The sequence below is a fragment of the Felis catus genome, chromosome B1 (genome assembly GCF_018350175.1).
Source record: "Felis catus isolate Fca126 chromosome B1, F.catus_Fca126_mat1.0, whole genome shotgun sequence".
In the NCBI taxonomy this organism is placed as follows: domain Eukaryota; kingdom Metazoa; phylum Chordata; class Mammalia; order Carnivora; family Felidae; genus Felis; species Felis catus.
Window position 1 is genome coordinate 152,091,819 of NC_058371.1, and position 25,813 is coordinate 152,117,631.

General features: G+C 33.7%; 1 protein-coding gene across 7 annotated transcripts in view; it reads left to right on the forward strand.

Moving 5' to 3' along the window:
• Window positions 1-25,813, forward strand: part of EPHA5 (EPH receptor A5) — a 355,806-nt gene that overhangs the window by 301,412 nt on the left and 28,581 nt on the right. For all 7 annotated transcript variants that reach the window (XM_023253073.2, XM_023253075.2, XM_023253074.2 and 4 more), the window contains 5 exons: window positions 6,053-6,120; window positions 7,662-7,787; window positions 8,523-8,708; window positions 23,515-23,576; window positions 24,993-25,202. In XM_023253073.2, coding sequence (XP_023108841.1) covers window positions 6,053-6,120; window positions 7,662-7,787; window positions 8,523-8,708; window positions 23,515-23,576; window positions 24,993-25,202 — 652 coding nt within the window. The remainder of the gene's footprint in view (window positions 1-6,052; window positions 6,121-7,661; window positions 7,788-8,522; window positions 8,709-23,514; window positions 23,577-24,992; window positions 25,203-25,813) is intronic.

Below are 25,813 nucleotides of genomic sequence, written 5' to 3' on the forward strand. Positions count from 1 at the left end.
ATTTTTTCTGAAGTGTTCATGTGGCAAGAGAAATGGAGTTTTATATTCCAAAAACAAAGCATTAAATGTTCATTTACCTATCCTGTGCTTTTTTTAAGGATATCAGTGTCATTTTTAAAGAGTTTTTTAAATATTATTAATCAGATATGAGGGGAAAACTTTAGCTTCTCTCATAATGCAGAGATTAAGACCAAAACCAAAACAAATTTCTCTAACCAAAAAGATCACAAAATTACATTGGATCATTGTCTTAATGTTTCAATAAACTATTTTTCTTTCTCTATATTAAGTGAAAGTTTCTTAAAATTTGAAGTAAACAAATTTTTATTTTCATATACGTGCAACAGAGATTATTTCATTCCGCTTCACATCATTTCTGCCAGGGAGGAATGTGGAAATACTATCCCATTTTATAGATTTAGGAAAGAGACAGAAAACAAAATTATGCCTTCTAATTCTAGACCCTCATTTAAAGTGCTCATAGAAGGCAGATGTGAGTCTTGCTTACTATATATATATCTATCTATATATATATCTATATATATATATATATATATAATATTCAATTCCATTTGAAGGCTTCCTATGTAAAATACAACTCTGAACTGTTCCAAAATCCCTTTTATAATACTTGTAGAACCGCAGGCGATAGTGGTTACTCAGTGGGCCTACTCTAATTGAGAAATTCAGTGGTCATACCCATGAAATAGTTTAAAAATTAAGAGATATTACTCACTCTCACATTAGAACAAAATTTACTGAAAACAGGGAGACAATCTTCACATGTCATACTTTATGAAATGTGTTTTTATATCAAAATTCTAAGTCAATTAAAATTCAACTCAATATTGAAAAGTCTGTAATTCGTCTTTGAGTTTTTTGAGGTATTGGAAATTGTGCAAGTCTTCGTATTGCTAATTCTAAAATGATTTGAAGAGTTCCTTCAAGAAAAGTTTACAAATTCATAGGTACTGTACTATTTTGGAATGTGTAATTTCCAAGGTATTCTTTTTTCTTTGTCTTTTAAAATGTAGAAATTACAAATGGTATGTAAGGCAAAAAATAAGAAATAAGTTAGTGTCTCATACTGACTTTAATCACAGAGTGGTTAGTATCTTGATAGAATGTGAGATGGGACCTCACAAGCTAGGTCCTTATTTTGTGTGGTATCATCATTCCATTCCCATATCCCAAGGAAAGTGTGATTTTCAACTGAGTACCTTGTCTCTCGAAAAGTATGTGTGAGAATTTTCAGTAAACAATAATGGATCACTTGCACTGTTTGTATAACTGAAATCTATCTTTAAGGAACTCAAAAATCACAGTACTCTAATACACCAATGTGAACTATATGAATGAGAGTCAAGATCCTGCCAGCAATACAGCCTAAATATCCAAAGTTACATTTCACTACATTTTCAATTCACATTCTTATTGAAGAATGTTGTCCCAAAAAACAAAACCTAACCTATTTCCATTATTCATTAGATATATTAATAAACTCATGTTTATATACCTCTTTATTTTATGAGGCTGAATTAGCTGAGCTTTTATTAAAACTACTTTTGTTCAGTTGGAGAGAATCCTGAAGTGAAAAAGTCAGACTATTTCCTCAAAATATGTAACTTATGCTTTTTAAGATTCCAGCAATAAAAGTCTTACACATTACATGGTGGTTGAGGTCACTATTATGTATGAATAAGAAAGTGTGCATATATGGAGAAATGCAGTTTTTAAAGAGATTTAAATTACAAGGAGATTTTATTTTCTGTAAGCAAAACATACTGCTTCTGTGTATGCTACAATTTGTTGCCTTAAGAATATTTTTCCTTTAAAATATAGGTAAAGCATTTCTTAATCAATCTGGAAAATAGAGGAACAAGATCAGAGTTTCCGTTTCTGAGCTAGGGACTGCATATGCTCACTCTTTTAAAGAAATCAAACTGCAGAACTATTTCTTCTCCCATCATTGCACCCCTCCCCACCTAATTTAGAATTCAGTGGGGAAAAAAAAGTGATTTTTCAGTGTTTATCTGTAGGCAAAAGTAATGGAAAACTCTGATTCTGTGGAAGCTATAGTTGAGCAAGGATTTATGATCTCCCTTGGCTCTTGCATTCACTCATCTTTCCTCATTGGCCATAAGGGTGCCATTTAATAAATTACTGATTCTCTGCATTGCTTGGGACTCGGGAGGGCTTGATATTCATACCTCTAATTTATCATCAAATTCTTAATTTCCATCCAAGAACCAAATTACTCATTGGCACATACATACATACATACATACATAAAGATTATTGCTTACTCTTTCATGTATTATGGAAATCTCAGATATCCAAATTTTGATGTCATGGTTGGGGCCAAATTTTTAAGATCAGAATTAACATCATCAAGGATGCATTACCCAAATTCTTAGGGTAAGTATGGGAAAAAAATAGACTTATTTCTAAATGACCTATAAAGTCATTGTTATATTTACCTATTAACTGTCTCGCTAGGACTTTTTAATAAATATTAATTAATGATTATGAATTACACTTACATTTAATATGATTTCTCATGCCCACCTCTACTACTAAACAATAAGGTGATATTGTTCTCTAGGAGAAAATAAGTATAAATGACTAGAAGATGATTCCTCTAACTAGAAACACTAAAGATATTTTTAGTACAATGATATCAAAGCTCATTAAAATTGTGATATGGAGCAAAATGAAGAAACGGTTTCTTTTCCACTCAGAAAAAAAAAATCAGTTCCAGAAGGTAGGAGGCATAATTTATGTACAGAATGGCATATTTATTGACTGTTTGTCTGTTGGGTTAAAATTATGCATCTGGAGCAGGTACAGACGATGATGCTGAATGAACAGGCATCCTGCAATGCTTTGTTAGTGAGGCTGAGCCGCTGCTTGGTGCCAGTATCTGCCAGCTGCACTTTTACTTGCTGTATCTTGTTGAGGCTTGTTTTAATGATGCTTTGGGGGGTTCCAGAACTTAATTTTATATGTTAATGTGACATGCAGCCGTATATGTTATAGAGCTCCAGAGATGCCCATAGTCAAAAATAACTCCTTTCTATTGCCCTCCTGACTCTCACCCTAGGTATTAAAATGTTAACCAGTCCTCACCAAGGTATTCCCAAATCCCTTTTTAGATGAGATCCAAGGTTTTATTTCCATTTTCATATGAGGAACCTGCATGCAATTTAAACATCCATGAGGCTTATTTAATGATAAAGACTATTTGATGATACAGGTTTGAAAGCTCTTTTCTTTTTTTTTTTCTTTTGAAGGTAGGAGAGTAGAAGGTAGACTGGATGTTTGTTTTCTAAAGTAAACTGAAACAACTCGTATACTTTTCAGGTCTCTTTAGAATTCTTCTAACAAAGTTTTTTGTCAGTATTATTTAAATAACATAAATCTCTGGATGATTTTACACAATTTTATTTAGAACATTGATTTTCAAAAGTAACAGTAACTTCTCTCTAGAGACACATGAATTAAAGATTGAAAGAATAACACAGTATCTAGAAAAATTATGAACAATGCATTAAAATAAATTTCACACAAAATATAATTTTAGTATGATTTTATGTATTTTTTTTCTCTCCATTTCACTGCAGTAAGTTGATTCAAGATGTCTTAAGGACTCTTGGATGACTAATGCAGCTATCTAAGTGTTATGAGTAAAATTTGAAAAGCCACCAGATCCCCATTGTGTATTTTTCCTCACCTGAGAACAGCATATCTATTAAGTTATTACTTCAAATTTCTTCAGATTTCACTAGCTGTATTTTTTATTAGTAAATTGCCAGTTCTTCAACATGATAAAACAAAAATAATTGTATTTTTCTTTCAAAAATGACACAAAGATGGGTTGTGTTATCTGCTTTGTAAAATACATATGTAATTATGTACTAGGAAATGATATAGAATAAAATAGGTTTTATTTTTCCATCGAAATAGAGACATATTTAAGAAATAACATAGAATATATAAACAAGGAAGAGTCCTTGTTTGTATGTGTTGATTGAACACTTCATTTACATCACATAGTAGTTTTCAACCAACTTTGTAATGAAAATATTTTGTCAGTCTGCCATTTTGGCTGTATATTTTTTATGTAGAAATAAATGGAAATTTTGTTTTTAATAAATTCAATTTTGTTATGGAGCTTATGAAGAATAAATTCACTTCCTTAGAATTTCGCTAAAAGTAATTTAAATATTTCCATTTTTGTCAGTTGTTTTAATGTTGTATGGTTAATCATGTACCACATCAATTTAGTATTCATCAGCATATTTCTTCTCCAAACACTTGTCGTTGTGTAGACGCAATCAAAATATCATTCATTCATTCATGTATCCATTCATCAATGTGACAAATATTTTTGGTGCCAACTCTGAGACAGACACTGGGTCACTGCAGAAATTTATAGGTAAATGCTAGTTTCTGCCGTTCAAGAAACTGACAACGAGTAAGAGACCCAGAAAACATATTGAAATGATTATGTTGCATTGAAATGGGAATCACAATGTGAGAGGGGTACAGAAAGCTATTGGGTTCAGAAAGCTATTGGGATATAGGGCATTATGTTGGGGTATCAGAAACAAAAGCATGAAGGAGGCAAAAATTGAACTAGACTTTGATAACTGAAAATTGTTATGAACAGCATCCTAGGTGTAGGAACCAGCATATGCACATTGTGGAAACATGGGGAAATATCTTGAAGACCTGAAGATAGTTCAGTATACTTGAAGATAACAGAGCAAGTGTAGGAAATATGCATGAGGGCTATATTTAGGAATCCACACCTTATTGTTTTATGGAAAATTTTGCAGGAGACAGCTAACAACACAGAAAGGTACCTTATTTACAGTAATCTGGCTACAGCCATGTCTTGTAGAATTTAGGACAACAGTTACAGAATGCAGGGGCATCTGTTCAGAGGCACTTACTGCAATCCAAAAGAAAAATAACAAAGCCTTAATTGAAGAAGCAGTAGACCTAATGAAAAAGAAGAGATGAATTGTAAGACTTTTACGTTATACAATGCTTGGGATTTGGCAACTAATTTGTTGTGAAGTACAGGAGAATGTGGCTTTGTTCTTAAAGGGGCCAAGGCCTTGCCAATGTTAGTAACAGGAAAAGAAGGCAATGGATCAAGATTGAAAGTAAAGAGAAATATACTGATTTGTTTTTCAGACCTATTGAGTCTGTATGCCAGTGGAATACTCCTATAAAATAAATCTATGAGGGACAAGAGTGTAACTTTCCAAAGAATTAAATCAGAATAGAGGTATTAATTAAATGGATGGAAATGAATGGATTGACGGTAGAAGAGAGAAGTAAGAAGCATCGCAAAAGGAGTAGAGATTTCAGTCCATCATGAATAATTAAAAACTAAGATAAAGTCATGAGGTGACTCTTATTAGTGAACCTCCAAGCACAGATTTTTTTTTTTTTTCAGCAAGAAGAGCAGGTTTCAAAGACTGGTAAACTAGTAAGTAGTTGAGTAAAACAGGAGAGAATAAAATTTGGGAAGTGGGGCTGAACTGAGAGAAGTGGCAGATTACAGTAAATTTGGTAGTGATCTAAGTGGACTGAGTGGAGAAGAGCAACTTTACTTCAAAACTCCAAAACAAGAGAAAAAAAAAATGATAGAGTAAGATACTAATTCAATAGAAACTATTTTGGGCAATTCATTCTGTAAAAAGTCTTCTGAGGTGACAAAAAAATTTAAGAATGAAAAAGAACAGAAACATGTCTGGTGTATGGTGTATGGTGAAGAGAAGGGTTTTGGGGGGGGGTTGTTTGTTTGTTTGTTTTAAATGGGTCTGGATGGCTTCAGACTTCTCCGTGAAATCTGGGCAAGAGTGAGAGACGCTGGTTTGGGAAATATGACTCATCCAAAAGAAGGACTGGTGTTTTTACATGCTGCTGATGTGAAAATCAGTCAGGGCTGCACTCATTTCAATTGCGTTTCATGCTTCTGGGCTTCACGTGATTCAACACTTGGAGATGTAGCTAATTGTAGCTTACTCTGTTCCAGGCGGTGTGGTTACAGCAAAGCAAAGCAAGATCCAGAAGAGGAAAAGATGCATTTTCATAATGGGCACAGTAAGCAAATTGTGAAAAATCAAGAGAAAACAAAATAGAAGAGATTTTATTGTTATTTTAGTTCATTTTCAGACAAGGAGATGTAATAACTGACCAAAATATTTTGTTTAAAACAATGTGTTATGTTACATTCCATAAAGCATATGGGTTTGGCGGCACTGCTGGTTGACCCTAGACAACAGCTGGATGGTTTATTAGATTTTTTAAAGCATGCCTCCATTATAATTACTTAAAAAAAATTTCAATCAATATAAAAAGCTGTTATATTTCAAACCAAATTTCCAGGTCGATTCTAATTTCTTGCAACACAGTCAGTAGAAATCTATGGTTCAATAACACCATCAGATTAAATGAAGAAAATTTCTCAGTATTTTTTTTTCTTCCTCTAGCATGATAGCAAGAATTTCCCTGAGCAGATCCGGTAGCAACAACCTTCATTCGATGATTTGAAAAAGACTATCCTTTTTAAAAACGCAGAAAATCAAGTTTTTATAACATGCATTATAAATTAGCCTAAATGAGTTCTAATTAATGGTATTTTAATATGTGCATTTTTAATAAGTAGTACAATGTTAGTTGATTTGTTAAGTAAATTACAAGAAGAATTTCTTGTGTTTTTGTCACTCTCCTGTGACTATAAAAATCAAAGCCATTAAAGCCATAATTCATGCTGCAAAATATTGAGTCTATTATCATAGTTCCCATCTTATTTAATGGTATTTATCCTCAAAAAAAAAAGACCCTGTGAAATTGGTAGTCTTTAAATGTGATGAAACTGAACCTCATAGAACATTAGAGTCTTGTATAAAGTCACGCAGTAACAGAGGTATGACAAGTTGAACTTTTCTTTTAGTTCTGTGTCAGTCTTACTGGACCAAAGCTCCAGAAAAATTATTTTAAATTATTTTTTGTGAAACCAAAAGTAACCATCTGTGATGGCATTTTATTTTTTTTTAAGTTTTTAAAAATATTTATTTGAGAGAGAGAGAGAGAGAGACAGAGTGTGAGCAGGGGAGGGGCAGAGAGTTAGGGAGACACAGAATCTGAAGCAGGCTCCAGGCTCCTAGCTGTCAGCACAGAGCCCGACGCAGGGCTTGAATCCACACACCGTGATATCATGACCTGAGCGGAAGTCAGAGGCTCAACTGACTGAGCCACACAGGTGCCCCTCTGTGAAGGCATTTTAAGTGAAACAGAATAACAAAGCAACAAATAACTCACTAACATTTCATTGCCAAGTTTAGTAAAAAAAATTATCTTAGTTTGCCTCAGGCACTGACTCTCTGAACATCAGTGATGTGCCTTTTCAAATATGTTGTCATATATTCATTTCTTGCACAGGCCAACAATCCAGATTTCTTAAAATTATGTAAGTGACATAGCTGTACAAATGACTCCCATAACTCAGGAGAGGGGCTGTCCTTACAGCTTGGCCATTTCTAGGAGTTAGGAATTTAAGCCAGAGGTGCATGTTAATAATGTTTGTGATTCCATTCATTCATCACAAGCACTTATATTTCAATGCACACTTACGTTTCCAGTTAAACTGCCAGGAGTAAGAACTTATATTGATCCACACACCTATGAGGATCCCAATCAAGCTGTCCATGAATTTGCCAAGGAGATAGAAGCTTCATGCATCACCATTGAAAGAGTTATTGGAGCAGGTACAATAGTGTGGTTAACTTGGACTTTTAAGTTGTGTTTATATTATAGAATGTAATATGTCAATGTCCTGATCTAACAAAGAATGTTTTTAATCTTTTGTAATCGACTTGCTTTCAAAGTGGTAGGTAATTGATCATATTTTAATGCTTCCCTCTGTGGAGCTCATATTTAAACCAGCAAATGTTTGCTTTATTAAATAAATAAATAAATAAATAAATAAAGTAGCAAAAGTATGTATATTTTATACATATTTATATACATTATAAAGTGTATAGTGTTTTATCATCTACTGTTTCTTTCATTCCATATATAATCTGTAATGCCCAAAACTATTTACATAATTTAACACTCAGATACTCTATTTATGAGTCATCTCTTCCTTGAAATTATTCCCTTTTTGTCCTGCTATAAACTTTTCTCCTTTTCCCTTCTCAGTAAGGCACTGCTAGTGTAGACACAGAAGGAAGATGCAAGTGATTTTCAATCAGTTGCATTTAATTTCTTTCTAATATTTTCATTAAGGTTTTTGTAGGTGAGATGAATGAAGCTAATAACCCCCAGAGTGTTTAATGATCACCTGTAGGCGATTTTTCCCAAAACACTTCTTAACCCTGATAACAAAGTTGGACTCCCATTTCAATTCTGTTTTGTCTCTACCTTGATAGGGCTTTAGTGTATTCATAGAGTAAGGATTTGAAATGAGTTTGTGGGTTTTTTTTCATCTTTATCACAAGGTGAATTTGGTGAAGTTTGTAGTGGACGGTTGAAACTTCCAGGAAAAAGGGAATTACCTGTGGCAATCAAAACCCTCAAAGTAGGCTATACAGAAAAGCAACGCCGAGATTTCCTGGGCGAAGCAAGTATCATGGGGCAGTTTGATCATCCTAACATCATCCACTTAGAAGGTGTTGTGACCAAAAGTAAGTACAGTAGCAAATTGTGTGTGTGTGTGTGTGTGTGTGTGTGTGTGTGTGTTTGCATGTATTATGAACATCTGGGTTTCTTCTATTAGGTTATTATTAATTTCAGGATAAAAAGAAAAATAGCCACAGTAATGTTATTAACAATTTCATTGGCATTAATACTAATTGTCCTGTGTTTTAGTAGAGTTTTGTCAAAGTCATTGATCATCAATGAACCTGAATTTCTATTTAGTTTTTCAAAACATATGTATTAACTCCTGTACTATGAATTCACTGCCAGAGAAAAATGTATCCAAATTAAAGGAGCCGTAAATGTATCAACGTTGCTTTTTCTTCTGACTCTTCACTTTTTATCCTAATAAAATATTAACTTCAATGTTTTGATTGAGGCATTGAAGTTTAACATTTAATAGGATTACTATAACCATAGGTGGTTTAATAATTTTAGGGAAAGCAGCAGTCAGCCACAGACAACTGGAAAAGTTCCTTGAGATTAATTATTTTCTTAAAGAAAATCTAATTTGTACTCAAAAATATCTAGAGTTTCACATCTGTTTTAAACGTGTATGTGTGTCATTAATGTGGTTATGTGGCGAGCTTCCCAGTATAAAGAGTTCCAGTAATTTTTCAGCCATCCAATAAAGTATTTTCGAGTGACCTAAGGTCTTTATTTTATTTAAATTTATTTAGTCTTTGCTATGTCTATGTGCTCTCATTCCTTCCTTTGTCCCTCATACCCTACTGACCACTTTCTAAATCATTTAGAAATTTTATCAGGGAATATTCTTTAGACTTGCTTTCAATAATTTGTTCCCCTTCCCATTGCTGTTAATCAATTTTTAAATTATATGTGCCAAATATGCATAGCAGCAATATGTATTCAATAATTGCTGTGAATCTACTAAGTAATTTCATTTGATTGGGTATCGACTTCCGTCACTTATTGACATAAGTGGGTTGGATATCCACTTATTTAATTTTTAAATATGGAAAACAGAGCAGAAACAATATACAACTTTTTTGCAACGCAGACAAAAGAAACAACTCAAAATTTTTACCTGGTAAATAATGAGTGAATTCCCAAATCATCATATATTCACAATAGGTCACAGATGAGAATGTAGAATCCCTTTAAAAGTCCTAAAACAGACCACAGTAACATTATTGTGTTGTTGATTATCTGAACTTTTGAATCAGCTTGTATTGCTAGGAGATTGTTTTTTTCCCGTGTCTCAAAAGAAATACACACTTCCAGTAAAAATTCTCATGGAGGAATGTAGTATAAGAATAAAATGACCTGCAGACATGTGAGTTTCTTCAAAATTTAGATGTGTTTCTTCTTCCATTTGAGTACATGCCCATACGTTATTGTCCCCTTGACAGTAACCCAAAGAGGGTATTATTGGAGCAAGGGCATCCTTAATTCTTATCAGAACAAATAGGTTCTTACAGAGAGATGAGAGGAGAGGCAGGGACGATAGAGAGGTAGAGAACAAGGAAAAATACGGTTTTTTAGTAACTAAGAAATTAAATATTTTACAAAACTTATACCCAGTGATGAATGAGCAGGAATATTTGAAATAAGAATACGGTGTGGAAAAAAAATGGTCACCAGTACAATTAAATGAAATCTGAATTTGAACATGACCACATTTTATCTGAGGAAAAGGACTTTAAAAGGACATCAGTGATAGCATGTGGTGCCAGATACTATAGGTTCAAGAATTATAATAGTAAGTGATTATTATATTTTCCTATGCATTAATGATACTATCTAATACAAAATGTAGTTATTAATTATATTCATGATAATAATAGTAGGCAAATACTGAATACATGTCATGTCTTCATCTCACCCTTAATACGGCTGCCAAATTTAACTTCCTCAAATAAACTCTAACCATGAATTTTTATTACCCATGGGAAACGTGAAGCTCTTAGACAGCAAGTCTACCTTCTGGAATGAGTTCAGAAAATGAATGTAATGTTTAGAACAGTGCCAGGTCGCTATTATTACTATGGAAGACAGTATTGCATAGTGGTCAAGAACATGGACTATGGATCTAGCCATATATTATAATTTTGGTTCTGCCATAAACAATGTGACTTTGCACAAGTTAGTTAAACATTCAGAACCATAGTTTCCTCATCAATGATAAGAGATAAGAATAGCTCCTAGCGATGTAAAAGGGACATAAATTAATACAGATAAAGTTTAGGACAGGCATGGCAGGGTACTAACAGATATATAGGTATCACTTTCCCATTATATCTGTTCCTGTGCTCTGAACTCCTTCATATGCCATGTCTTTTAGTCCATTTTAACATGCTTGATATTTTGATCTGCCTACATTGCTTCTTCCTCTGAAATTTACACCGTTGTATTTACTACCTTTTCAGTTCCTTCAAAATTCTGTTCAAATCACATCACATCCATGAGACAATCCCTCACCACGTCACCATGAAGTAATCCCTCCTTCTTTTGAACACTGTGCCAATGTACAAATTTTTGCAAATGTCTATAATGATCCTTCCTATGTCCAAAATTCTTACTCAGATCTTTCATTTAATTTTTTCCGTTTTGCATATATTTTTAACTCTTACCTAAAAAATGTCTGCTTGTCAAAGATAAAGACAATGTCCTATAAATTTATGTAAGCCTATTACACTTAATGCTAAACCAATCCATGGGCACCTTACTTAAACACTTTGAGCTTCGGTATCACCAAAAAAAGGGAGAAGTCATACCTAACTTGTAAGACTGTTGTACAGATTAAATTCAGGTATATTTTTGTGTTAGGTATATAGGTGAAAAAATCTGGAGGTAATTATAGTAGTTTATGTATGTATAGTGGTATGTTTATTTTAATCTAAGTTAATGCATTAGATACTAGTGGACAATACCCTAAAATAATTATAACTAATACTACCTACTTTTATAGACTCCTGATTTATTACAGAACTTGTTTATTGTGAATGGGTCCTGACTGAGACAAACCAAGATAACTAAATCTTTTATATTAAGTCAACTAAATTTGTCACATACTGGGATGTCTGGGTGGCTCAGTCGGTTAATCATCCAACTTTGGCTTAGGTCATGGTTTCATGGTTTATGAGTTCAAGTCCTACATCTGGCTCTCTGCTGTCAGCACACAGTCTGCTTCAAATCCTCTGTCCCCCTCTATCTCTGCCCCTTCCCTGCTCACACTTTCTCTCCTTCTCAAAACTAAATAAACATTTAAAAAATAAATTTCTCATGTACTTTATATGCACTTGAAACCTTTATTTGTGCTTATTTTCATTTTTAATTTTTATTTATTTATTTTGAGAGAGAGAGAAGGAGAGAGCAGGAGAGGGACAGAGAATCCAAGCAGGCTCCACATCAGCATAGAGGCCGACATGGGGCTCGATCCCACAAACGATGAGATCATAACCTGAGCCAACTTCAAGAGTGGGTCGTTTAACTGACTGAGCCACCCAGGTGCCCCGAAAACCTTGTTTTAAAAGCAAGTGTCGTTATCAACAAATGATCCTACCTAAATTTTGTACATTTTGGTCTTTAAAACAGTACTGTGGTTGGGAATACAGATTTGAAATTTCTAGTCTCCTAATTGAATGTTCTGTTTGATGTTGCTACCCTGAAACTACACATACGCATGAAGCAAAAGGAAAATATTTAAAATAATTCTGTCTTATATTCTATGTGAACTCAGACTGCATTCCCCTTAATAAATGTACCTCTTGATGTTCAACTGAGGAAGTCTTCAACTTGTTTTTAATTTACCATGTTGCAACTCACTTTATTTGTGTCCTTAATTTCATGCTCTCTGATCTGATGCTAATTTATTCAACAATTATTCTCAACCTGCAGCACACAGATAATGAGACATAAGTGCAACTGAATCGTGTTATTTTTCTGATTGAAGCTGAGGGAGGGAGTCTGAAGTAGCACTTCTATGGATGATGTCATCACGAACCTTCATCTTTCTGGTATCACTGCCCTATGTGCCAGAAACATGGGCCTGAATTCAAATTCCTTCTCTGATGTGTTGTTAAATAGAGCATATCATAAATAGTTATATATTCTAGAGAGATTTCATGAGAAATGATGTAAAAAACCCACAGGCCCTGCCTTAATTGTCTTATTCACAGTGCAGTATGCTTTCATGTAATATATACAGGGCCAACTTTTACTATTTAAAGAGATTAAAAAATAAAATAAAAATATCAAATTTTCCCATCACAGCATCTTCAGTTCTTTAAGACTTATTTTTCCATACTCCTGGAAATTATTATCGAAGTTGACTAAAGGAATGTTTCTGTTGAATCTTAAAGTGATTCATAGTTATATTTATTAATCCAGGATCAAGTACAAATAAGTTTAGTTCTTCTGTAAAATTAATCAATTTAAACAAAATAATAAAGAAACTTTAGAGAAATCTCTCCCTATTTCTTTTTATTATTTCTATGTCTGAGTAGATGGCACCTTCAATGGCAATTAATTATTTACATTGTCAGAAAATTCTTGACTTATTTTATAAATTTGTAATTACCTTCAACTATAGTATTTCATTCTATCTTATAAAGTCACTTCGATTTTATTATATATTATACATTGTCCTGAGCTATTTCAAGCAATCTTCAAGCAAGTCTTCCTATTTTTGTATTTTCTCACATTAGCCCCTCCATACATACTATCCCAAGGTAGATTTTACTTAATCACTGCTTTCCTCTGATGCTTAATCACCAAACAAGCAAATAAATGAAGCAAAAAACATATACTTTGTTGCTTAGCCTGGTATAATTTTGGCCATGACTCACATTCCACTATTTCCTTTCCAGAAAAACTCTACCTAGTTCTTGTTCTGTCCCTTTGAAACACTTCATTCAGCCCTAGAATGTCCTCTCCACTTTCTTCAGCTCTACTTGACCTTCAAGATTAATTCAAATGTGGCTTTCTCCATTAGATCGGTGTCATTTATCTTCATTTTCCTTTCTATCCTCAGTGTCTGCCTTGCATACAGTAATCACTAAATAGTGTTGAATAGCTCAGTAAAAGAAAACTTCCCAGTTGTACAAATAGTTCAGTAAAGGAAAGCTTCCTGGTCCTACATTAGAATTTAAGCCTCTAAATGCAGAAGTTTTGTTATCTTGCTCACCTGGTGTTCCTAGATCAGTGCTGAGAATGTGTAGCATTTCATATATTTGTTGAATGAATAAATTCTCAGCCAGAGACAATCATATACACTCTAGCTGCATTGCTCTGCACTTTGTCTTGCTATGCATGATATCATAATTATCTCTCTACATGCTTTATCATCCGTACTACAAAATGAGCTTCTTGAAACTGATACATGTTTATACCCCCCCCTCCCCCAGTCTCTATCACAGGGCTAGACATGAATGATATTAAATGAGTAGATGACTTAATGCAGTTTTGTAAACAGTTAAAACTAGCTAGAGTGATATATAGTTTGTATTTTATTGTTAAAACTTTGTTCTTTAAAACCACAATTGTTTAGAAAAAAATTAAAATTCATATGAAGGAAATTGCTTGAGAATCTTTTCACAAGATCTTGCATATAACAGTTATTACTACTACTAATCATTAACATTACTTTAAAAATTTACTGAGCTTAATTCTCCTTCTATATTATCTCTAATCTGCAAAATAATGTATTTTTTTAGACAAAAGTATGTGTTCTTATTTTACAGATAGGAAAAATTAACTTTAAAGAGATTAAATACCTTACCCAGTATCCTAAAACTAGTATATGATAATGCCACATTTTAAAAGAGTTTTACATAATTTCCAAACCCAAGCTCTTAAATAGCGCACATTACCAATCTCATATTTTATCATTCAGTATACACTTGAAAAACATTTATTTATTCAAAGATATTAATTGGTCACATAATACATGTCTATCAATATTGATCAGCATGATACAGCAGAGATAAAGAGACTGAGTTCCTGCCTTTATAAAATTTATTTTGGGTGGGGGAGACAGAAATTAAGTTAATAAATACATTCATGATACATTTAATGAGAAAATAAAGCTAGGTGAAGAAATTAGGGATTGCTTCTACTGAGGGTTAGTGATTTCTATTTTATTTAGTGAAAGCCCTCTCTGATAAGGCTTGAGTGAAGTGAAGGTGTGGGCTTACAGATATCTAGGAACAGAATGTTATAGAAATAAGGACCCACAAGTCTCAAATGGAACTTTCATGGGATACTCAAAAATATCAAGGGCATTTTTGCTTCAGTGGAATGAAGGAGAGGAGTCTGGAGAAAGCTAATCTGAAGGTAGAGCAGGAGGATAGATAGTGCACACCCTCTTTGGTCCCTATGAAGACCATCTCTTAATCTGATCTTTGCAGCATTTAGAACCAAGGTGTGATGGAGTCTATTATCAATGTTAACAGGATCAGTCAGGCTTCTGTATTAAGTGTAGATGGTAGGAGCCAATGTCCAAGCAGAGAGACCATGGGAAAGCTACTGACATTATTCAGACCTCCTTATGGATTAGATCAGGGTACTGATCTAGCAAGATGGAGAGTAGTAGTTGCATTCTTAGATATTTTGAAGACAATTACAGTAAGACTTCTTGTGATTCAGATATGGAGTGTGAGAAAAAGAGAGGAGTCAACAATAATTATAAATTATTTGTCATTAGTTTCTCAAAGAGAGGAATTGCCATTTACAGGAAAAAGTCTGGGAGGAGCAAGGCTGTGGTTGGTAATCAGTAGCTTAGTTTCGAACCACTTATATTTGAGAAGGATCCAATGCCTGATGTTCTGTCTGAAGATGGACTTAAAAATGAAAATGTTTGAAGTATGAGTATGCTTGAATTTTGCATCATCCATTTCATGAAATGAAACAAATTCTATGAACCAGTGACAAACCATGATGGAAATATATTTACAGCTGAAATAGACATAAAAGCCAGCTCATTAATTCAATACCTGTTTTTATTTGTTAGGACATAAAAAGAGGTTGAAAAAATATATGGAAAATAATTATTAGATATTTACAAGTGCTCTCCCTGGTATTTAAATCCTGCTCATCTGAAAAAAATTTATAGAATATAGAAACAAAAGCTAATAAATTACTATTTATTAGTAATTACTATAAATTGTTATTACTATAAATAACTGTTTATTAGTAAATTAAACACTGTATTTTTAAAGTATTTTCATTAATAAAACAAAGCTGTCAGATTTCTTAATTCTTGGATTCCCACCTCCTCTGAAAAGTCCATATTTTCTGAATCCAAAAGTAATTATCTACCTTCACTAATGTCAGAACAATTCCAATTCATTTTTAATTTTAGAAATGAGCATCTGATGAAAAACTTTCTATCAGTGTAAACAATCTGAAATAAAAGAGGATATTATGGAAAGTTTGGAATTTTTATTTATAGAAACATTTGGTATTTTCATCATCCCATCTCAGGTAATGTATGTAGACTTTTGACTTTATCATCTTTCACCAAATTAAAATTATATAGTGTTATAAATTATTTTTCCCTAAAGTGTTAACCAACAACTAAGGACCATAATGGAATTAAAATATGAGAGCCCCTTTTTTAAAATTTTACTAATTTATTTTGAGAGAGACAGAGAGAGCTCAAATGGAAGAAGGGCAGAGAGAGAGGGAGAATTCCAAGCAGGCTCCATGAGCGCAGTCAGTGCAGAGAGCCTGATGGAAGTCTCGAACTCACAAAAACGTGAGATCATGTCCTGTACTGAAATCAAGAGTCCTACCACTTAACTGACTGAGCCACCCAGGTGCCCCATGAGTACCCTACTAATTGCCCCATACTTTATCTTCCCTTTCTTACCCCCTTAATAAGCATTATCTATTCCTACCCTAAGCTCCAGATTCCATTTTCTCATTGACCATTAACCATTAATAATTGAATCATGATATCTGAGTTATCTCAAGTTTCTCTTGGGGTCAAAATAAAAGTAATTTCAAACAACTGCAAGTGTTCATACTAATTGGAATATAACCCAAATAGAATGACAGAGGGAAATAAAAATGTAGATATGTAAGTACAGGCTTACTTTTCATTATTTATAAGTCTTGTAAAATATCTCTAAGAGAAACCCAGTGACAGTTGTTCTCCAGTGAATTATGATGCTTCTAAATCAAATGTTCTTGTGTGGAGCCCTAAGTGGTATCAAGTGTGTACTGGTGAGCTAACGGTTTTAGAAAAAACATGTGGTACCAAGGCAAATAAAATAATAAGCCCAGATTTAGCTGCAACTTTTGTGATGCGGCTTGGTTCACTGTTTCTCAAAATTATGTGCATCCAAGGATATCGCTAAAATATAGAATTTGAAGTATTGGTGGGAATGCAAACTGGTGCAGCCAGTCTGGATCCAGTATGGAGGTTTCTCAAGAAATTAAAAAGATCCAGCAATTGCCCTGCTAGGTATTTATCCAAAGGATGCAAAAATGCTGATTTGAAGGCACGCAGGTACCCCAATGTTTATAGTGGCACTATCAGCTATAGCCAAATTATGGAAAGAGCCCAAATGTCCATTGACTGATGAAGAGATCAAGAAGATGGAATACTACTCGTTGATCAAAAAGAATGAAATCTTGCCATTTGCAACAATGTGAGTGGAATTAGAATGTATTATGCTAAGCGAAATAACTCAGAGAAAGACAAATATCATATGCTTCAACTCATATGTGGAATTTAAGAAACACAACAGATGAACATAGGAGAAGGAAGGAAAAAGAAGATAAAAACAGAGAGGGAGGTAAACCATAAGAGACTCTTAAATACAGAGAATAAAGTGAAGGTTTCTGGAAAAAGGGGCATGGAAGGATGGGCTAACTGAATGATGGGCATTAAGGAGGGGTACTTCTTGGAATGAGCACTGGGTGTTATATATAACTGATGAATCACTGGGCTCTATTCCCAAAACTAATACTACACTCAATGCTAACTTGAATTCAAATACATTTTTTTCATGAAAAAAAAAATACAGAATTTCCTTCAGTAGATCAGGTTGAGCACTAAGATTATGCATTTCCAACAAGCTCCCAGATGATAGCTGTGCCTGTTGTTGGGGTAATGCTCTGAAAAGCAAGGACAAGATCAATGATTCCCCAAAGTTTGTTCCAGCTAACTTTAAGATATCTTATGGAAAAAGATTACATCACCAGGGATGGCATATTCTCTCCTCTCTTGGATTTGTGGTAGACATTAACACCAAAAAATCACAGGGTAAGGAAACAAACTCATTTTTTTTTATGTATCAATCTTAAATTTTCAAGTGGGAGTACAATATTGTTATTCATAACCAAAATGTTGCACAACTGATCTTCTGAACTTTTTTTGTCTTATAATACTGAACCTTTATACGGGTTGAAGAGTAGCTTTTCCTTTCTTCCTTCCCCAGGTGATAGCAATAGTCTTTCCACTTTTTGTTTCTATGGGTTTACTCCTTTAGATACCTCATATAAATAGAATCCGAGAGGGGCGCCTGGGTGGCTCAGTCGGTTAAGCGTCCGACTTCGGCTCAAGTCATGATCTCGCGGTCCATGAGTTCGAGCCCCGCGTCGGGCTCTGTGCTGACCGCTCAGAGCCTGGAGCCTGTTTCAGATTCTGTGTCTCCCTCTCTCTCTGACCCTCCCCCATTCATACTCTGTCTCTCTCTGTCTCAAAAATAAATAAATGTTAAAAAAAATAACTAAATAGAATCCAAGACCATTTATTTCACCATATAACACTTCAGACCACTCAGAACATATATAAGTAATAGTCATATGTAAGGATATATTATTTACTGAGAGAAGCTAAATTCCTACCAGATCTGTCATTAGTAGTTGGATAGTTTATCATGCCACAGTCATGATTACCAAGCTTAAATTAACACAAAAGAGTAAATAGTTGTGAGATTATAAAATAAAATTTAAAATAAGTATTTTGAAATCATAGGCATCATAGTACGGAAGAAAGTAGAATAGCTTTTATAGTCAAATGGACATAATGCGATTCCCAACTTTGGTTCTTATATATTTGTACTCATCAACCCAAGTTATGTATTCAATCTGTTTTTTAAATCTCACTCTTCTTTTTCTGAAAAAGTCTTTTGTAATATCACTATTATGGAATTTAATAAAATTAAAAATAACACTGTGCCCTGTAAAAAGTGAGAATTCAATAAATACATAAATTGTAGCTCTTTTTATGATTATCAATACTGAATGATTAAAATATAAGATTGGTGATTTCCACAAATAATGTGTTTCTATTACTACTTAGACTCTGGGTTAGGTCTTTGATAAATAATATAAAGTAGTATAAAAACTCCACTCTGATTAGAATCATGTTTTGACATGCTTTATGAGCTCTTTTTATATAGATTTTTGATAATATGCTTTCAAAATTATTGGCAAATCTACTCTTTGTACTTCGAGCTGGATAATGGAAAATGATTTATACAGTTTTATTGAATTTACAAGGGTTAGAGTAAGCCACATTAATTATTGCTATGTCATTCTTGTGGGCTAGCAGGAACTGAGACAAAACATAAGCCAAACTAAATATAATTAGCATTAAAATGACTCAAGCATGAAAAATAATCGAATGGGTCCTGAAGTGTCTTATTCTTGTCAACAAAAGAAGATCATGCTTGTTTGCAAACATTCATTTTAATTGCTTTTCTCCCATTTTCTAAAATGTGAGAAGTATTTTAGTTTCCTATCATATTTCTCAAATAACATTTTTGTTATTGACATTACAACCTACACTGTCATAAATAATTAATCTGACTTTTGGAACTAGGTGATGAGATCTAGGAAATCTTATAGAACAAATGCCAGGTGCCCATTTCCCCAAAATGTAATCATTTATTTTTTCTTTCCAAGTGTATATTTTTCAATGTCAATAGTCTTCTGATCAGTTCATTCTTTTTAGAGTATACATTTTTTCTTCTAAGCTTAGTGAATTTGGATTGAATTTAAGGAACAAATTTAGCCAAGAAAAATATGTTTTTATAAGGGGATTCTATCCAATTTCTACTCAGTAGACCTTGGGTGAGCAGTACTAAATATTTACCACTAACCCATAATGGTAAAAAGAGAGTCCAACAAATGAGAGGGTAGATAAAATGAAGAAATTCTAGAAAAAGAGAGTAGAAAGAAACTGAAAGTTTTATAAGTCAGAATATAGGGAAGATGCTGCAATTATAAAGGTCTTGGGGGTAGAGTAGATAATGATAGACAAGAATCAGGGTTTCAGTCTGATGGACAAGACATCTACTTACATGGTATGAGCTGAGAGGTGCCAATGAGGAAAAGCTAAGACTATATTCTCTGGATATCTTCTAGAAATCAATTCTTCCAATTCCAATTATACTATGACAGTTTCCTCATTGAATTTCTGTGAGAGTCAAAGTCAAAATAAAAGAGCTAACCTGATTGATTCCAGAAAATGGAGGCCTCCTTCTAGTTGGATCAGGGCTGATGTTGAGCAAGTGCACACTCTTTGGCTCTATTAGCTGTAAATTTATTGAAATATTTCTATAGTGTTTGATAAAAAGCTGGTGCATAGTTACCCATGTGTCCCCTTTATATACCTACTCAGCTTCATCCCTGGTGACTCTGAATCCCTGAAATCAGGCAAATGAAGGGATGATGGTCTGCTATAGCAGGACATTCTAGGATACTCCAGCATTGTGACTGGTGTAACTCCTGACACATAGGTACCTGTGCCAAAGCAGTTATCACATATTTTGGCCATTACCCCTGGGGAAGTATATTAGTTGTGAAGTTTGGGGGAAAAAAAAGGGTAGGGGGAGGGAGCTTCGACATTAAAGAAAGGCTAAAATGGGCTCTGAGATGTGAGAATGTGACTAAAAAGGTCCAAAGCACAATTATGTTTATTTTAAAAGTTGAATTAAAATGGGTGTGGCAATATAATTAAAATAAAGTTAAACTGGAAACACTTCTCTATTCATGAGCTTAGATTACAATTAAAAACTAATTAAAAAAACATAATCTTTTCTTCTCTTGTGCTGTCACAGACACTTGCAAATACATTATGAGTTTATTTATTTATTTATTTTACTAAGGTATTGTATGCCCAGTCAGGTTTTAAGAAACTTGTTTCCCAACTCATCTCCTATCACTTCCTAATTGACAAAGCAAAAATCCAGGGCTTTAGCCATATTTGAGCTTGATGGGTTCTTTCATGACAAGATGTCTTGGCACATGTTGCCTCTTCTTCCTGGAATATGTTACCTTTGATTACAGGGGTGTCCCCTTCAGTCTTCAAGGTTCAGATCAAATGATGACTCTCCCTCTCTAGTGTTTGTTCTCTGCATATGTGATGTTTCACCAAACGTAGGTGTCTACAAACGTATGCCAAAGGAATTATTTTAGACAAAATTTTTAAATACTTTTCTAAACATTAAAGAGGAAGAGAGAAATGTGTCTAGATTTGTAATATACTCATCACATTCAATTAAAAGAATATTGCTTCTGAAGTATTTTTTTAAAAAAGATAATTATCTGAGTAAGAAATTAGTACTACCTTATTATTCTAAATAGTAACTTTTAAGTGATCTTGACCTGAAAAAATCATTTTTCTTCCTACTTATTTCTTTGTCATATGTAATTGTCTAATTTTCTATAGCTTTATTTGCACTTCTAGATAATGTTGTATGAATAAATATGTAATATATAATTCTATGGGTTGAATTAATCACTTCTTCAGTAAAATACAGATGTTTTTCTGGAGAATGCTATTATGTTAATTATAATGCATTTTATGATTATTTTTTTAATATATGAAATTTATTGTCAAATTGGTTTCCATACAACACCCAGTGCTCATCCCAACATGTTCTGATTGTTTAAGTGTTTCTCTTCATAATACAAAAAGTTAATTAATAGACATGTAAGATACCAATTTTTCTGACATAAGGTATCCTTTTACTTAACTCAAAATATTTTAAACACAAATATTTTAACACAAATTTAACAAATAATTTAACACAAAATTTAACACAAATGTAACAAATAATTTAAACAAAAATATTTTAACACAAATTTTATGTAACATGCTTTTATTAAATTAGTAAAGGGGCATGTTTTAAAATATAGTGAGGTCAATGTGGAGTGATAAAACTAACAATCATGTTTTAGATATTTTCTTATATAATAAGGATTTTTGATCTTATATTTTTTTAAATGTTTATTTATTTTTGAGAGAGACAGAGAGAGAGAAGAGCAGGGGAGGGGCAGAGAGAGAGGGAGATACAGAATCTGAAGCAGGCTTCAGGCTCTGAACTGTCAGCACAGAGCCCGACTCATGCTCGAACTCATGGACCATGAGATCATGACCTGAGCTGAAGTCAGACGCTTAACCTACTGAGCCATCCAGGCACCCCGATCTTGTATTTTTTTAAGTTTATCTGTTTATTTTGAGTAAGAGATCATGAGTAGGGGATAAGCAAAAAGAGAGGGAGAGACAGAATCTGAAGCAGACTCCACACTATCAGCACAGAACCCAGTGAGGGACTCCAATTCAGGAATCATGAGGTCATGACTGGAGCCGAGATCAAGAATTGGTGCTTAACTGACTGAGCCACCCAGGTGCCCCTCATCATGTATTTTTCATCTTGTATCACAGATACATTATATACAAAGTGCCATAATTTTATGGAAGATAAAATATGATCTATTCTCTTAGTCAACCTATATCCAGCAAGAAATTTAAACCATAGATACATAGTTAAAGTTTATAAAATAACAAAACATCAAATTCTAACTGGCCAGCACTATTCAAAGTGACTTGCATAACCATATGGATTGCTGGATACTTACCACAACTCTGTGAAGTAGGTGACATTAATACACTTATTTTACAGATGAGAAAACTGAGGTACAAAGATAATAAATGATTTGCTCAAGATTGCATCATAAGTGATTGATCTGGCATTCAAAGCCATGCAGCATGACTTCAGAGTCTGTCCAGCTGACCTCTAGGTTGCATTTCTATATCAGACATGAAAGGGGAGGAAACAGTGATTGCTAGAGAAGTTTCCAGATAGCAAGAGAAATTAGAAGTTTTTCTTTAATTTTTAATATTTATTTAAATTAAAGTTAGTTGACATGTAATGTAATAATGATTTCAAGAGTAGAATTTAGTGATTGATCACTTACATATAACACCCAGTGCTCATCTCAACAAGTGCCCTCCTTAATGCCCATCACCCATTTAGCCCATCCCCCCACCCAATGGCCATAGAACAGAGTTTTGAGGAATGAAAAAAATTCGGGCTGATAGCGAGTGTGTGTGACAGAGAGGAAAAAGGATGTATCCATGAGGAAAGGAGTTATAAGAACATAGAAATAAAGTTAGGAAAATACAACCTATATTCAAGGGGCGCATGCAGGACAGTTAGATAGACAGGAATTTTTATTCAGAATTGTGGGAAAGATAAATATGTTCACAGTTCTTTGCTGGATATTATTTGGCATATTATATCATTACCTGTATTAAACTAAAATGCAGGCTTAAACTATTTTTGACAAACTGATTTTAATATTGAAAATTGTGTATTTTTATATCTTAAATGTCAGTCTATTATTATTCTTGTGATACTTTCCCATTACACTAAGATATCATCATGTCATGAATTTACTTGCTACTCAAAGAGGACGTTTTTTAAAAGAATATATATAATTTGGAAGAAGTAATAACTTATGGCAAACATTTCCTAGATAAGAATGCCAAATCAAAACATTACAGTTCATACCATGTTTTCTTTTCAGGCAAACCCGTGATGATAGTGACGGAGTACATGGAAAATGGCTCTTTAGATACATTTTTAAAGGTAGGTTTGAGACCAACTTAATTATTCAAAGTGTTATTTGTATATTGGCTATGATGTTGAAGTTGAAATTAAGTCACTGTAAAGCAGAATTTTGAAATAGAAATTTCGGGGGTCAGAATGTTTATACTCCAAAAATAAACTTTGGTCTGAAACTTGTCCTTTTCAGAAATGTACACAAACCCAAACCATATGTCCCCATAGTTTTCTTTAAATATATGTTAATTTGCCCCCCAAAAAAATGAAAGGGGAGAAAAAGGAAGAAAACAAAAAGACAGAAGGAAAGAAAAGGAAAAAAAAAGACGCTTTTTTACAAGTAGTAAGTTTTTCAGAGTATATAATGTCAGGTAGAGCAAGGAAAAAAAAGTGTAAAATGTCTATGCAACTTTTTTGTATTAATGAAGGGACCCAATAGACTTCTAACCCATCTGAGGGTCAGCCACCACTTTTACCAGTGGAATGATTACATGATAATAGATGGTATCACTAATGTTGTCAGATCTTCTGGGTCCCAGGAAAAATATTGTTTTGTTTTTATGTGCAAGTGTCCAAATTTTAATTGTTGGCAACTCATTATATTACTAAGTAGCTTGTGCTGGACAATGTAACATGTTTGCAGGCCTGATTAAACCTGTAGGCTGGCAGGTTTTCACATTTAGTGTAGCAACTATTACTACTGATTAGGCGAGGTGATGGGACAATGACTTTCTTGAGGATTATTCCAAGGACCGGTGCATTGAAGAGGACAGCTGTCTACTGATAAGGCAAAGTTTTCTTCTAATCTCCAGACTCTACCAGATTCTGTTCTCAAATTTCTTATACGTATCTTCAAGTTCTCTAGTCTCTTAAGATTATATCATTCCTTTATTTCAAATTAATCATTAGTTGGGCCTTATTCCATGTACCTGCAGTAAATTCAGTGCCTTGGACAAAGACAGCAAGCTTCTAAGAAATGCTAACGTTGTCTGGTCATTGCTCAGTGATCTTTCTCCCATCTGTTGTTAAAGAAACTCCTTTGTCTCCTCCAGCCACTTCTTTTTTACTCCAATATGCCTATCCAGCTAACTTATTTTGAAGCACCTCAAAAATGTGCTATATTCATCTAAGGCAGGTGCTAGGTTGGAGTGATGAACATTCTCCTCTGATTACTGAGAGTAAAGGAATTACAATGCAGAAAAGGGCAACTAAATGAGATTTTTGACAAGAGCTTTCAAAGTCTTGATCTGCTTTGACTAAGCAGAGGACTGGTAAATGTTACAAAATTAACAAAATATTTCATAACTTTTTCCATTCTCCTTCAGCTAAGAATGGCATATGAATTTGGTGATACTATTAATTTGGCGCTTGAAGGAAGATCCTTTCAAATTTTCCCTCAGTAATTATTGCCGCAGGACTAATATTTCTACATCATTTCTACAGAAAAACGATGGGCAATTCACTGTGATTCAGCTTGTTGGCATGCTGAGAGGCATCGCTGCGGGAATGAAGTACCTTTCCGACATGGGCTACGTGCATAGAGACCTTGCTGCCAGAAACATCTTAATCAACAGTAACCTTGTGTGCAAAGTGTCTGACTTTGGACTTTCCAGGGTGCTGGAAGACGATCCCGAGGCAGCCTATACCACCAGGGTAAGATCTAACAGAATGCATTTCTGAAACACTAGACTAGACATGTTTAATTTTTAAAGGTGTTTAAAGGAAATAGTAAAAAGAACATTCCTCTCCCATAGGAAGACAGAGAGAAAAAGGGATGGTGGGAGGGGGAGATAAAAAAATGTAATCATTCTACAGGTTGGATAGCAGCAAATTTGTATATTAAACTCAAATAAGTAAAGTATTCACCGTATGGGTCACAAGATTTCATTTTTTTTCCCCTTACAGATACTGAAAACAAAAACTTTGAGGTCAGAGTGAATACAACGCTTCGAAAATTGTACATACAGAGTTTTAAATGTAAAAGAGAAAGTTAGAGAATTTCCTAACTAAAACAAATAAATATTATATATGTATATATGAATATATAAACATGTATAACATTGGGAAGCTTAAACTCTCTGCACCACAGTGTCCTCATTTGTAAAACAAATACAGAAATGAAATATCTAAGCCTACCTTTTAAGGACTCACATGGTAGGGAATAAAATAACTATTTCTTCAAAAAGTTTTGATTCACTGGAAGTATTTTAATGCCTAATTACTTTCCTGACATGCTATATTAACTGCTAAGCCCACATTTATGG